Here is a 12,503-nt window from a genome sequence, read left to right as displayed (position 1 = left end):
CAACACACAAACTGCGCCGATGTTAGAAAAAGCATGGCTGTAAAGACAATATGCAAGACGACATCATTTTGTGGAAGCATGTGTCGCACATCCACGCGAGAGATTACTTCGTCCACAGATCGGTTTGAGGCCTAATTTCGTCGTATGCTTGAGATGATTATTCGATTCATACAGTAGTATATTCGAACTAGAACATGCACTCATCTCATGCAAATACAAACCGTCGCAGATTCTCATCACTCTCGTCGCTTATGACATGAGCCCCCCTCAATACCATTTCCAATCCACCAAATTCCAGCTCCCGCTTACACATGTCTCCAGAAACATACCATCAAATCCACCTAAGCACATACAAAAAATCCATCCTCTCAAGTTCCTCTTCCTAACCTCGACATTAAATCACTCACTCACCTCTCAAAATCCAAGTAATTCCCCCCGACCAAAATCTACCTCTTCTTTCTTCAGCTCACATCAAACCAAGACATCCATCCGCATTAGGCATCTCGTCCACCCCCCTAGCCCCCAGCCAAAAACTTACAAATAGCGCCTACAACATCAAGCCACACCATCTCGCCAAAAAGAAAAAAAAAAAAGTGTGGCAGCCTTTGTAATGGCTCAATCGGAGTGTGTTACGTAGTTTGGCTTGGCTTGGTACGAGCATGTCTCGTTCGTCCAGCCTAGCTTATTAGCTTGTGGTTTCGAAACTTGAAGAAGCGAGCCGGCCCGTTGACAAGGCCAGGCGCGTTTGTGGAATGGATTGGATTCAAGTGTTGGGGGCGGTTTGTAAGGTGAGATTTTGTGGAGCGAGCGTTTGCTATATATGGCAACAATGGAAGTCGAGGTGCAACTGGTTCGTTTTTAGGCGATGGTGTCTTGTACAAGTGCGAGTGTGGGTTGAAATGGTTGGCTCTCAAGCACGACATGACAGCGGCAAACGATATAGGTCCAAGATAAGAAAGAAATACTGCTACATACAGTCTAACAGAGGGTACACGTATCAATAAGGAACCGGGCTGTTCTCCTTGGCCCAGAGCTCCTGGCCCTCACTATCCTCCTCCGGCGGCGTAAACCCATTAATCTTCCAAAGCCTCCTGTCCGTCTCCGAAATGTGAAACTCCCAATCGTATTTGCCCTTCATCAGCGGCGTCAACAGCTGGTTAAACGCGTCGCCGGCTTCCCGCTTGATCTGGTCGTCGTCGGGGTAATTGTGCGCGACGTGGTTGATGGTGAAGCGGACAAAGGGCTTGTCGTCGGGGCCGCGCCTGGCACCACCAACGTAAAAGTCCTCATGGGCGACTTTGATGAAGTTGATGACGACGTAAAAGGCAGGTAGGCCGATGCCGAGGTAGAAGTCGGTTACGGCTTTGACGAGGGCGTCTTTGGATTCGTCGTCGGCGTAGGCGCTGGGAGGGTGGTAGACAAGCCAGTGAGGCATGATTGTGGTGATGTCTTGTAGATGCTGCTTGGAGAAGAGTCTAATAGAGTGATTGATGAAGAGATGTGAGAGAACTGCACTCTACAGGGCTTCGACGTGCTTTTCAAGTGTCAAACAAGCCATCCAAACCGATACGAGACTGGCATGAGAAGAGGCATAGCTGCATCCATCTTGAGCAAGCGAGCGAGCATCCACGCCGTCTGATACCACCAACACCCAAAAACTTCTAAATCAGGAAAACGAGACAGAGCACCAAGAAGCCAAGCATCTCCTCGAAACGGCAATCCCTCTGGAGTGGCGCCGAGTAATGCGGCGCTTGTGGATGTACTGTAATTGCACCGTCCGCCCGGAGTGACCGGCTGGAGCCCCGGGATCGGGGATAAGTGGGGTTTAACTCCAACAGTTGAAAGGCAGTCGGAGGTGCTGAGCTAATTGCTGGACGGTCGTGGAGATGGTGTTGTTTGATTGCTCATCGCGCAGCGGCTGACAAACCGGCAACTGGGCGGACAGACCTGTCTTTGGATGGACAGACCTGCCTTTGGACGGACAAACCTGCCTTTGGACGGACAGACCTGCCTTTGGACGGACAGACCTGCCTCACAACAGCTCGTCTGAGCTCGATGACCAGCATGATTACTGATCATCATGAGGTGAACATGGCTTCAAAGGTTGTCTAGTCGACAACCAGCGCGATTACTGATCATCATGAGGTGAACAGGGCTTCAAAGTGTGTTTTGTCGACAACCGTGTCTGTAGATGATGAAATATATATAGACAGCATGAGAATCGTTGATAAATCCCCAGAGTAGAAAGAGCACAGTTAGCAGCAAGAGCAGACAACCAACAAGTCATCACAAAAATCCACAATTCATCAAGTGTTCAACATGTTTTCAAAGCTTGCCTTCATCACGGGTGCGACGGGCTTCATCGGCTCGCAGGTCGTCACATCGGCTCTTCGCGAAGGCTACAATGTGCGCCTGAGCGTGCGAAAGGCTGAGCAGATTGAGAGCCTCAAGGACATTTTCCGCGACAATGTCTCAAAGATTGAGTTTGTCGTGGTGCCAGACATCTCCAAGCCTCAGGCATTCGACGACTCTCTGGACAATGTCGAGGTCGTCTTCCACATTGCATCGCCCATGCCCGGAAAGGGAGCCGACCTGCACAAGGACTACCTCGGCCCAGCTGTGCGGGGAACGCTCTCGGTGCTGGAGTCTGCCAGAAAGATCCCCAGCATCAAGAAGGTGGTCATCATGGCATCGATCCTGAGCATTGGCCCCCCCGACCTCTTTTTCAACACGGACACTTTTGTCCCAGGTGAGTACTCGTGTCCGCCCTCCTACATAAAGGGCCCAGGGGTTGGCCAAGGGGTTGGAGCACTCAATTGACACGGCAGCAGCAAACACGGGCAAAAGGCACGAGCTCAACATTGAGCAAATGTTCCCTGACGGCAAGGGCGAACACGGCACAATGTACGTGGCCTCCAAGATTCTGGCCCACCAGGCGTCGCAGGACTGGGTCAAGGAGCACAAGCCGGCCTTTAAGCTGGCCACGGTCCACCCGACCTTTGTGCTTGGCCACAGCCAGATCCGCAAGACGGCCGGCGATATCGACGGCATCAATGCCTGGTTCTGGAAGTCGCTGCAGTCTCCGGCACCCCTCTTCCCGTCTGTCGTTGTCGACGTGCGCGATGTCGCCGACCTGACCGTCAAGGCCGCCCAGCCGGACGTTCCAGACGGTATCGAGCTGGTTGCCTCTGGCGCGCCAACGACATGGAAGGACATTGCGGCATGGGTAAGGAGCACATATCCCGAGCTGAACACGCAGCTGGTGGAGGACGGGCCGGTTCCCTTTAGGGTTGACAACGACGTGCTCGGAATGAAGTGGCGGCCATTGTGGGAGACGCTGAGCGGGCTGATTGACCAGCAGCTGGCGCTACAGAAGGGCAACTAAGTGCCCGAGCTTTGTATAATACTGACGGGTCTGTAGTTGGCATCGGATCCATGAGTTCAAGGATATGGACTGATAGATAAAAGGGAGATTGAGCTTGGGGAGAGTCGAGACAACCATGTGCTCAGATGCGATGGGGAATAAGGGATAGATTCGATTAGACGTGCCGATAGCTGAAACTGAAACTCGAGCTGGATTGCAGCCGTCTAGGCTTTGCTCGTCTTCTGGCCGCCATTGGTGAGACGGGGCTGGTTGATTTGATTTGCGGGTTGGTGCAAATATGCAGGCAATCAATAGTAAGACAGACCAAGACAGACCAAGACAGACCAAGACAAGAAGATGGAAGAAGAGACAGCGAAGATGTGAGCGAGCGAGCGCTAAGAAGCAGCAGCCAATGGGAGTCGGCGGTGGCGCAGATTTGCATCGGCCTGGTGCGACTTTTGACGAGTCTGTTGAAATAGTACAGTAGTGGTAACTTGCAGTTGCGCAAATGCAATAGTAGTCGGATATGCAGGCTGGATAGAGTAAAGGGCTGAAGGAAGTTGGATGTTGGATGATGGCTGAATGACGAGTGGAGTGACGAAATTCGGCAGCGGCTGGACGCGTTGATTGGATTGGATTGGAGCGGGCCTGCGAGATTTCGGGGCAAGCCGAAGGCCCTGGTCTGGTCTCGTGTGGCGGGGATGGACAGTGCAGTTGCAGGGAGATGCATGCGCTGGAGGGATTTTGGCCAGCGGGCAGCACAGCACAGCACAGCACGTCATGTAAGGCGGTTTTAGGGGCAGTTTTCAGTGGCTGAGCGGGTGGCGTGTTGAAGTGCCTGAAAGGTGGGAGAGGAGGTTCCATGCTTAATTGAATGGATGTATACTAATGTACTGATGTCTATACTGCAGCTTGCATTTATCTACATAAGGTACCTACACTGGACAGCTTCACGATATCCTCAACTCCATCGCCTATCAACCACCATCAACCTCCATCAACCATCGTCAACCATCGTCACCTCCAAGTACAAGTACAAATAAATATAGACACTTGTACATCCCCGGCAGCGCGCGTGCTTCGCGCGTCTCCTCTAGCGCATCATGCAATGCACCATCACGCACAGCTCGCAACCTCCCCCTGTCGCGCATCCAAGGCGCATCCCTGGCCTCGCGCATCCCCACGCGTCCATTGGCCTCCCGCCCGCCAATCGTGGCAAAGCACTTTACCCGTCCCGGCAGACGCGTCAAGTTGCTCCATGTACAAGATGCATGGCCAGCCGCCCCTGTGTCTCGACGGCTCGCTTTTATTGTCTCGGGGGGGGGCATGATGATGATCTCTCTGGGTGGACGAGATCTGCTCTGCCCTGCTCTGCCCTGCCCTCTTCAAAAGGATGTCTCTCGATGCCCTCCCGTCCATTCCCTCCCCCCTCTGGCATCAAATCAACGGGCATCAAATTCTAGAGTGCATCCATACTGTAGAGCCTCGTCTCCCCCCTGCTGTAAATCCCCTTCGCTCAGCTCCCTCCAGTTCCCAGCTTTCGTCCAACCAACCCCACATCTGGGCCGTCGTCGACAAATGCCCACACAAATTCCAAAAATCCCATTAAACTTGAGCGAATCGTCGGTGAGGCGCGTCGCGACGGTACCTCCCTCTTGCCAATCTGCGCACGGACCCCCATGTATCAGTGACCGTCTCGTGAGCCGTCCGCTACCTCTGCCGCCCTCTGCCACCCTCCGCTGGACTGGAACGCTGGCCCCCCCGTTTGGCCGTGTCTTGCGAGCAACCCACTCGTCTTTAGCAGCTTTAGCACCACTTCCAGCATCCAGTAGTGGGCAGCGAGCACAGGTGCCCCCTCGAGTACCCCCGTAGAGTAGCAAGAGTAACTGGTACTCCAGGCCCTCCCGTCCAGACGCCTCGACGCATGTACCGGCCGCCCTCTGGCCGCTTCGCCCTTCTCACGTCCACATCGCGCTTCTTCAGTGTTTATTAGTACTCCCTCTGTCCCGTCCCACTTGGGCCTCGCGCTCTTCTCCCCTCCCATCTCTTCCATTTTGCTCTTGTTATTCGCCTCGCTCTCCCTCACACCACGTTCGTTAGTGAATCTCGCCAAACTCGAGAGACGCAAAAAAAATCATTTTGATACCAAAGCAAAGCAAAGCAAAGCAAAGCAAAGCAAATCGTGGCAGCAGTGGCAAAAAGAAGATGAAAACCGCACTCTACCATTAATTCCAGTCCCAAACCCAAAATTGACTGACCGCTTGCTCCCTTTCGTCCTCGGTGAACCAACTGCCATCATCAACCACAACCACATCGTTTCTTCATCTCCCCACCAAAGTATTCAATCAACCAAAGTGGAACCACGGCAACTTGTCGCATCGCATCGCATCGCATCGCATCAATCACTCCTGCATTTGTACCGCATCGCTTCGCTTCGCATCAGTCCCTCGATTAAATCCCTCCGGAGCAATGGCCGCCATCACCCGCCAGCCCTTTGCTCCCCTTGACGGAGCTCGTCTACAGTCCCTGACCAGCCTAAAGAACAGACAAAACGGTATGCTTTGCATCTTTCCCAAGAGGAAGAAACCAAGCAGGGACTAATTCCATCGCAGCCAGCGTTTCTCCCAAGCGGAAAGCAGACTTTCTCGAGATTGATAACTGTGAAAATGTCGATCCCCTGCTCTTTGCAAAACGCTCCAAGGGCGTAAGCTCAGGCACCCCTGCCAAGGATGGCCTCAAGCCCTCCAGCTTCTTCCTCACTCCCAGGATCGGCACTCCCGTCGCCGGTGCGCGATCTCTCGCCGGCCAGAACAAGGCCGCTTCCACGCCTCGTCGCATTCTGAATCCCAAGTCAAACCTGGGCAAGGCCAGTGTCGACACCACGCCCAAGTCCTGTCCGGTAGCTCCCGCGGGCCGCTCGCCAACTCAGGGCAAGCGCTCCAGACTTCTGTCGGGACGGCGGCGCGCCACTCGCCTGGACCCCCCATCATTTCACCTCGGCGGCTCATCCGCTCCCTTCTCTCTCGATGCAGCCCTAAAGGGCACTATTTCTGGCTACACCCCTCGGTCATCCGTCAAGAAGCCCGTCGTCTCCGATCTGCTTGAGCCTGATTCCAAGGCCAGCTGGTTCTTCGACATTCACGAAGACACCCCTGAGCAGGAGATGACCAACCTTTTGCAGCACAGCACCTGCACCCTCGACATCTCATCTGATGAGGAGACGGAGCAGCGCGCGAAGCGAGATGGTGCCGAGGGTCGTGACAAGGAGAACATTCCTCCCGCAGACGACGTCTCCCAGACTTCAGCCCACCGTGCCAGCCCGTCGCCCAAGGGCGATGAGATGCTGTTTGAGAAGCAGCGTGTTGCGCTAGGTGAGATGAATGCGGCCGACTTTTATGCCGAGGGTTGTGACGAGACATCGGTGATTCTCATCCACGAGGACGAGGACGAGGACGGGGAGCCAGAGGCCCCCATCGCCACCGTCTCAAACATTCCCTCATATATTCCCGAGGAGCCGGAAGAGGAAGAGGAAGAGGACGAGTTGGAGATTCATCAAGACATTGACGCTCTCATTTCAAGATCCATCGGCTCCAAGGCTGCCGTTCTGCAACCCATAGAAGGCACAGGCGAAAGCTTTGAACTCTGGGAAAGCAGCAGCGCCAAAGACGAAGCCGAAAGCGTCGTTGGGAGCCCGTAAATCAGCGCCCCCAATCGACGGCAGCCGGATCGTAAACGAGGGAATGAGTGTACGCTTTTGTATGTCGGATGAAGAGCGAGCCTTGAGCATTTGTGGTCTTTTGCGTTTTGTTATTGTCTTGGTTGGGCCTGTTGTCTGTGTCTTGCCTTGTTTTGTCTCTTATTGTCTTCTCTTCTTCCTTTCCTTTTCTTCTCCCTGTGAAAAAGGTCGTGGCTTGGCGCATCAGTTTTGCTTTTCCCGGACTGGGCGGCGTTTCCGGTTCGGCGCGGAATGGTTATACCAGGAGTTTTTGCTTGATGCGCCGGTTTGCGACTGTACGTGTAGAGCGCCGTCAGAGTACAACAAGTATCGTGCACGTTTAATCGTATTGTTTGAATGCTACAGACTTTTTGTCCACGTGAAAGCAAAGTGTGAATGAGACTTGATGTGCTCGAGCCCAACCTCTGCAGCGAGAGGAGCCCAACCCGACGAGTTGCATGACATTGCCGTCCCCATTGAGGACATGACCAAATTGAAGCTATGGACAGCTGTGGGCTAGCGGTGGTCAAGCGCTGTGTTGATCGCCCGCCACGCCCATTTCCAGCCACAAATTCTTGCCGTGCGGGCGCCCAATCTTATCATGCCATCCGATGATGAAAGCTCATGCAGCACAGACGCGGTGCACCTTTTCGACTCCTCAAGGTCCTTTTGCCCGCAGTTGGATGAGTTGATCCAATTCAACACCAAGCACACGGGATTCCAGTCGTCCAATCCCAACAGCAGCAGCATCGACATCAACAAGAGACAAGAAGCAAAACAATGTCTTCGATCCACGACCTCGCCGCCGCTGCAGTCGCCGGCACTTCGTCCCCCGCGGCGGGCGATGACAGCGCCGAGCACAAGATGAGGGGCGCCTTCATTGTGCTCGAGGGCCTGGATCGGAGCGGCAAGACGACGCAGGTGAAGCTGCTGGAGCAGAGGTTTGTGGAGGAGGGGAGGCCGGTCAAGGTGATGAGGTTTCCGGGTGAGTTTTTTTGTTTTGTTTTTATTGAATGAGAGCTTTGATGTGATGAGACGGGCACGATGGCATGACATGACGTTGATGAGGCTGGGGTGATGCAGATAGAACAACGCCGATTGGGCAGATGATTGATGGCTATCTGAAGAGCCATGTCGATATGAGTGACCACGCCATTCATCTACTGTTTAGTGCCAACCGGTGGGAAGCTGCGTAAGTCATTCTCGTCCCCCTCTTACTGTGTGAGATGAAGATTGAAGTGAAAAAAACGCTTACATGCCAATGCCAAAACAGGCAGCAAATCCGGGCCTACCTCGCCGCCGGCATCACCGTCGTGTCGGACCGCTTCTACCACTCCGGCATCGTCTACTCGGCCGCCAAGAAGAACCCGCACCTGCCGCTGTCCTGGGCCCGGGCTCCGGACACCGGGCTGCCGCGGCCGGACGTAGTGCTGTTCCTGGACCTGGACGAAGAAGCCGCCAGGGCGCGGGGCGGCTGGGGCAGCGAAAAGTACGAGAAGGAGGAGATGCAGCGGACGGTGCGGGAGCTGTTTTGGGCGCTGAGCATGGGCGGCAAGGACATCAAGGGCCAGGACTTGCTGCAGCAGCTGGGGGGCATCGAGGGCGCGTCGTGGAGGCAGGACGAGGAGGATATTGTGGTGGTGGACGCGAGTCGGGCGGTGGAGGAGGTTTCTGAGGCGATCTGGAGAAAGGTCCGGGCTAGGGTTGATAGGGTGGAGGCGGGTGAGATGGGTAAAGTGGTGAGGACTGCGTTGTGATGGATGGGACATGGGATATGGTGATGCTGGTTGACATTCCCTTTTTTGTGTGTTTTGTCCAGTCGAGGGGGGCAATTGGCATCCTCGAGATGTTTAGGTCCAAAGATACGATATACCTACCTAGTACCTCACTCGAACTTGTCACTACTAGGTACTTTTATATCAACATCGAGCACAACAACAACAACAGCCATCTACTTTGCAGGCAATCAAACTCACTCATCTCAACACCAAGCAAACCCCCTGTCACCAAACAACGCAACTTCATCCTTTGTCTTGCAGATATGCATCTCCTTGATAAGGGGAATACCCTACTTCGTCAGCCAATCAAAACTCTGGGTGGTCTAGTTGGTTCATGGCGTTCGACTGTAATGGATAACATCCCATCGAAAAGTCGGCGGTTCGATTCCGTCCCCGGAGATATCTCATTTTTTTGCAGTTTTTTTTTTATACGGACGTTGTCTTTTTGATTGATATTCTCATAAATTGATCAATCCAGTCTTTGACTCTTTAGTCTTCTTCTGTTTCTTTTATTCTCATCAGATTCAATCACCGAATAAATGACTGCATCTTGACATCCTTACCATGTCGACCACATAAAATACCCACCCCCGAATCTCACTCCCAAAGAGAAAAAAGGCCCCATCGCCGAAAAATCATACCATCAAATCCCAACCCCATACATTCCCGTATGGTAATAATTACCCAATTAGCACCTCCCGATACAAATCCACTACCCGCAAAACCACCGCGTGATTGGTTCCTCTTTTTTTCTTTGTCCCTCTTACTATCCCCTGATGTTCTTACCCGTGGAGTTATCAGTTGATCATATTTTGCTGGTCTCCGGGTGTCGGCGCCTTGCATCGGGTCGGGTCCTTTATCAAGCTTCTGATACGGCGATTCCACGACATGACTAAGCCTGCAGACTCAAAAAATGCTGGTTTTCGCTCCCCCGGCATTTTTGGAGGGGGAAAGGGAAAGCACCGGGTTAGTTTAGCGCTCCGATAAGCTAGAACGGGCCATTGTGTGTTTTCCCTCGGGCGGCGTCATACAAGTTTTTTCCCCTTCTTCTTCTTCTCTTCTTCTTCTCTCTCTGCGTTGGTTCATTCTCCTCCTCCTCCTCCTTGTTGTTTGCCCAATTCGTTCAGGTTGCAACAGCTTCGGCTATTTTTTTCCCTTTTACGGCATCACACAATGGCTTCAATTGCTTGCTCGCTGCGCGCTGCCCGGCCTGCGGCCATGCGCCTTGCGCCCCGTGCCGCTCCGATGGTTCGGCTGTCGATGCCTGTGAGGAGCTTCACCAGCTCCCGCATGAGTGCGTTTCCACCTCAAGCTCGGACAAGGCAAAATCTATAGCTAATCTTGATATTTTCATCTCCAGGCCTCTCCCGCAAGTACACCAAGGACCATGAGTGGATCGACCTCTCGGCCGACCGCAAGACGGGCGTCATCGGCGTCTCCGAGTACGCCGCCGAGCAGCTGGGCGACGTCGTCTACGTCGAGCTGCCCCCCGCGGGCGAATGGACCGACCAGGGCGACTCCATCGGCGCCGTCGAGTCCGTCAAGAGCGCCAGCGACATCAACGCCCCCGTGCGCTGCAAGGTCACCCACACAAACGCCCTGCTGGAGGAGAAGCCCGCGACCATCAACCAGGTGCCCGAGGACGACAGCGCTGGCGGCGGCTGGATTGTCAAGGTCGAGGTCGACGAGGAGGGCGCCAAGCAGTTTGACGAGCTGATGGACGCTGCTGCGTACAAGGAGTTTACTGCCGAGTAAAATGGGAAACTATTGAAGAAAATCGGGCGGTTGGCGGGTAAAAGATTAGACGAAGCTTGGTTTCTTTTGGCGATGGGCTTCGAATTGTGGGGGAGAATGGGATGTTTTTTTCTTGGAAATGAGAGGTTTAAAAAAAAGAGACGATTCTTTTTTTTTCTAATCCTTCTTTGTTGAAAATGAGGGGGTGGGGATTTTTTTGCATGGCGTAGAAACAGTTCAACCTGACCAAGGGGAGGAGGGTGAATGGATGATTTTTTTGGGCTCTTTTAACATTAGGGAAACTTGGTCGCATTTGGTGTACCATATAGGTAACATATAAACATACAAAGTGGGTGGGCTCATACGGTATCTTTCTTTTTTTCATTCAGATGAGGGTATACCATTTTTGGTTTTGCTAGGCCGGCTTCTCAGCGGGCGTCAAATATCACGAGCTATGATGATGCAGTTTTCCTCTCCTCTCTTTTTTTCCCCTTCCCGTGTTGTGTTGTGTTGTACAGCAGTCGATTCATTTCGTTCGTTCCAATCATTGAGGTGGTGGTGGTGCCGGCTTGTTCTTGTTGATGTCGTCCAGGATCTTGTTTGCGCCCCGGTTCACCAGATCGGCCGCCATCTTTGCTCCAAACTGGTCGGCTTGCTCCGCCGTGGTGACGGGCTCGACCGCCTCGCCATCGACGCCCTCTGTGCCCTGGACCGACACGACCGTGGCCCGTAGCCTAAGCTGTCCCGGTTCAACCCACTTGGTCTCGACGCCAATCGGAACGCTGCACCCGCCCTCGAGCGCTCGCATCAGGCTCCTCTCGGCTACGGTTGCCAGAGCGGCGTTCTTGTCCTCGATCATCTTGAGCGCGGCCAGCACCTTGTCGTCGCCCGCTCGGCACTCGATGCCCAGCGCGCCCTGCCCGACGGCGTGCAGGATGCCGCCGTCGTCCGACTCGAGGAACTGTGAGATGTGAGCGTCCAGCTGCATGCGCTGCAGTCCGGCCGCCGCCAGGATGATGCCCGTGAGCTCCGGGTCCTCCTCCAACTTCCTCAGCCGGGTTTGGATATTACCGCGGTGGTCTTTGAACTTGAGGGAAGGGTATCGTCGGGCGAGCTGGGCGATTCTTCGCACGCTGCTGGTACCAATGACGCTTCCTGCAGGCAGGTCGGCCAGCGTCTTCCAGCCATGCTTGTCGACGAGTTCCTTCTTCAGCACCAGCGTATCTCGAGGGTCCTCTCGCTTGGTGACGCAGCCCAGCACGAGGCCCTCTGGCAGTGTCGTGGGCATGTCCTTTAGCGAGTGGACAATAATGTCGAGCTCGTTTGCCTCAAGCCTGTCTTCCAGCTGCGTCGTCCAAAGCCCCTTGCCACCAAAGTTATACAGGGCAGTGTTCTGGTCGCGATCGCCCGTCGTCGTCATGCCGGAGATGGGAAACGAGTATGCCGGCAGCACGGCCTGCAGCGCGGCCACGACAATGTCCGCTTGGGCCATGGCCAGAGGCGAGTTTCGCGTGCCGACCCTGATGGTCGTGGGACCCGGTGCGAGGGCTGGTGTTTGTTCGTCGGCCATGTTCTAAAGGGAACTTTTGCTTTTCTCAAGGATGGCGATCAGACGAACTTTTCCTGGAGAGCGGTGGCTCCAGAAGAGTTTGGAAACTTCCGAGCACCTTCCGGATGCCGGTGGAGGGGTAGTCAGCAGTTTTGGCGGGGCATTGATACTGTGTCAACGGTGCGTGTTTCGTATAAGATACAGTACGAATTGTATTCAATTACTGTACTGTGTAGGGTAAGTTGATATACACAACTTGCAAGTATTGACGACATGGCACCAGCTATATACTCGACCAGATAGATCAATTGTTTGCGATAGTCAAGGTTCTTACTCTTATTAGTGGATTGCCTATTTGTTTCT

The 12,503-nt window shown here is 53.9% G+C and overlaps 6 protein-coding genes across 6 annotated transcripts; 4 read left to right on the top strand and 2 right to left on the bottom strand.

Moving 5' to 3' along the window:
• Window positions 1-997: 997 nt before the first annotated feature.
• Window positions 998-1,435, bottom strand: Triagg1_1699 (uncharacterized protein; the record flags this gene model as incomplete). Its single annotated transcript, XM_062895797.1, has 1 exon — window positions 998-1,435. One exon carries the CDS (start codon window positions 1,433-1,435, stop codon window positions 998-1,000), a length of 438 nt encoding a protein of 145 aa, XP_062759238.1.
• Window positions 1,436-2,319: 884 nt separating this feature from the next.
• On the top strand, window positions 2,320-3,385 carry Triagg1_1698 (uncharacterized protein; the record flags this gene model as incomplete). Its single annotated transcript, XM_062895796.1, has 2 exons — window positions 2,320-2,749; window positions 2,832-3,385. 2 exons carry the CDS (start codon window positions 2,320-2,322, stop codon window positions 3,383-3,385), a joined length of 984 nt encoding a protein of 327 aa, XP_062759237.1.
• Window positions 3,386-5,833: 2,448 nt separating this feature from the next.
• Triagg1_1697 (uncharacterized protein) lies at window positions 5,834-7,061 on the top strand (the record flags this gene model as incomplete). Its single annotated transcript, XM_062895795.1, has 2 exons — window positions 5,834-5,918; window positions 5,977-7,061. The coding sequence occupies 2 exons, from the start codon at window positions 5,834-5,836 to the stop codon at window positions 7,059-7,061; spliced, it is 1,170 nt and encodes a 389-aa protein (XP_062759236.1).
• A 798-nt stretch (window positions 7,062-7,859) lies between these two features.
• Triagg1_1696 (uncharacterized protein) lies at window positions 7,860-8,836 on the top strand (the record flags this gene model as incomplete). Its single annotated transcript, XM_062895794.1, has 3 exons — window positions 7,860-8,064; window positions 8,163-8,271; window positions 8,353-8,836. 3 exons carry the CDS (start codon window positions 7,860-7,862, stop codon window positions 8,834-8,836), a joined length of 798 nt encoding a protein of 265 aa, XP_062759235.1.
• Window positions 8,837-10,030: 1,194 nt separating this feature from the next.
• On the top strand, window positions 10,031-10,612 carry Triagg1_1695 (uncharacterized protein; the record flags this gene model as incomplete). The annotated part of the gene is made up of 2 exons (XM_062895793.1): window positions 10,031-10,151; window positions 10,218-10,612. The coding sequence occupies 2 exons, from the start codon at window positions 10,031-10,033 to the stop codon at window positions 10,610-10,612; spliced, it is 516 nt and encodes a 171-aa protein (XP_062759234.1).
• A 523-nt stretch (window positions 10,613-11,135) lies between these two features.
• On the bottom strand, window positions 11,136-12,161 carry Triagg1_1694 (uncharacterized protein; the record flags this gene model as incomplete). Its single annotated transcript, XM_062895792.1, has 1 exon — window positions 11,136-12,161. One exon carries the CDS (start codon window positions 12,159-12,161, stop codon window positions 11,136-11,138), a length of 1,026 nt encoding a protein of 341 aa, XP_062759233.1.
• Window positions 12,162-12,503: the final 342 nt, after the last annotated feature.

The sequence above is a fragment of the Trichoderma aggressivum genome, assembly GCF_033847375.1.
Source record: "Trichoderma aggressivum f. europaeum strain CBS 100526 chromosome Unknown scaffold_004, whole genome shotgun sequence".
Classification (NCBI taxonomy): Eukaryota; Fungi; Ascomycota; class Sordariomycetes; order Hypocreales; family Hypocreaceae; genus Trichoderma; species Trichoderma aggressivum.
Note: the sequence above shows the minus strand (reverse complement) of the source record. Positions and strands in the feature narration are given on the sequence as shown.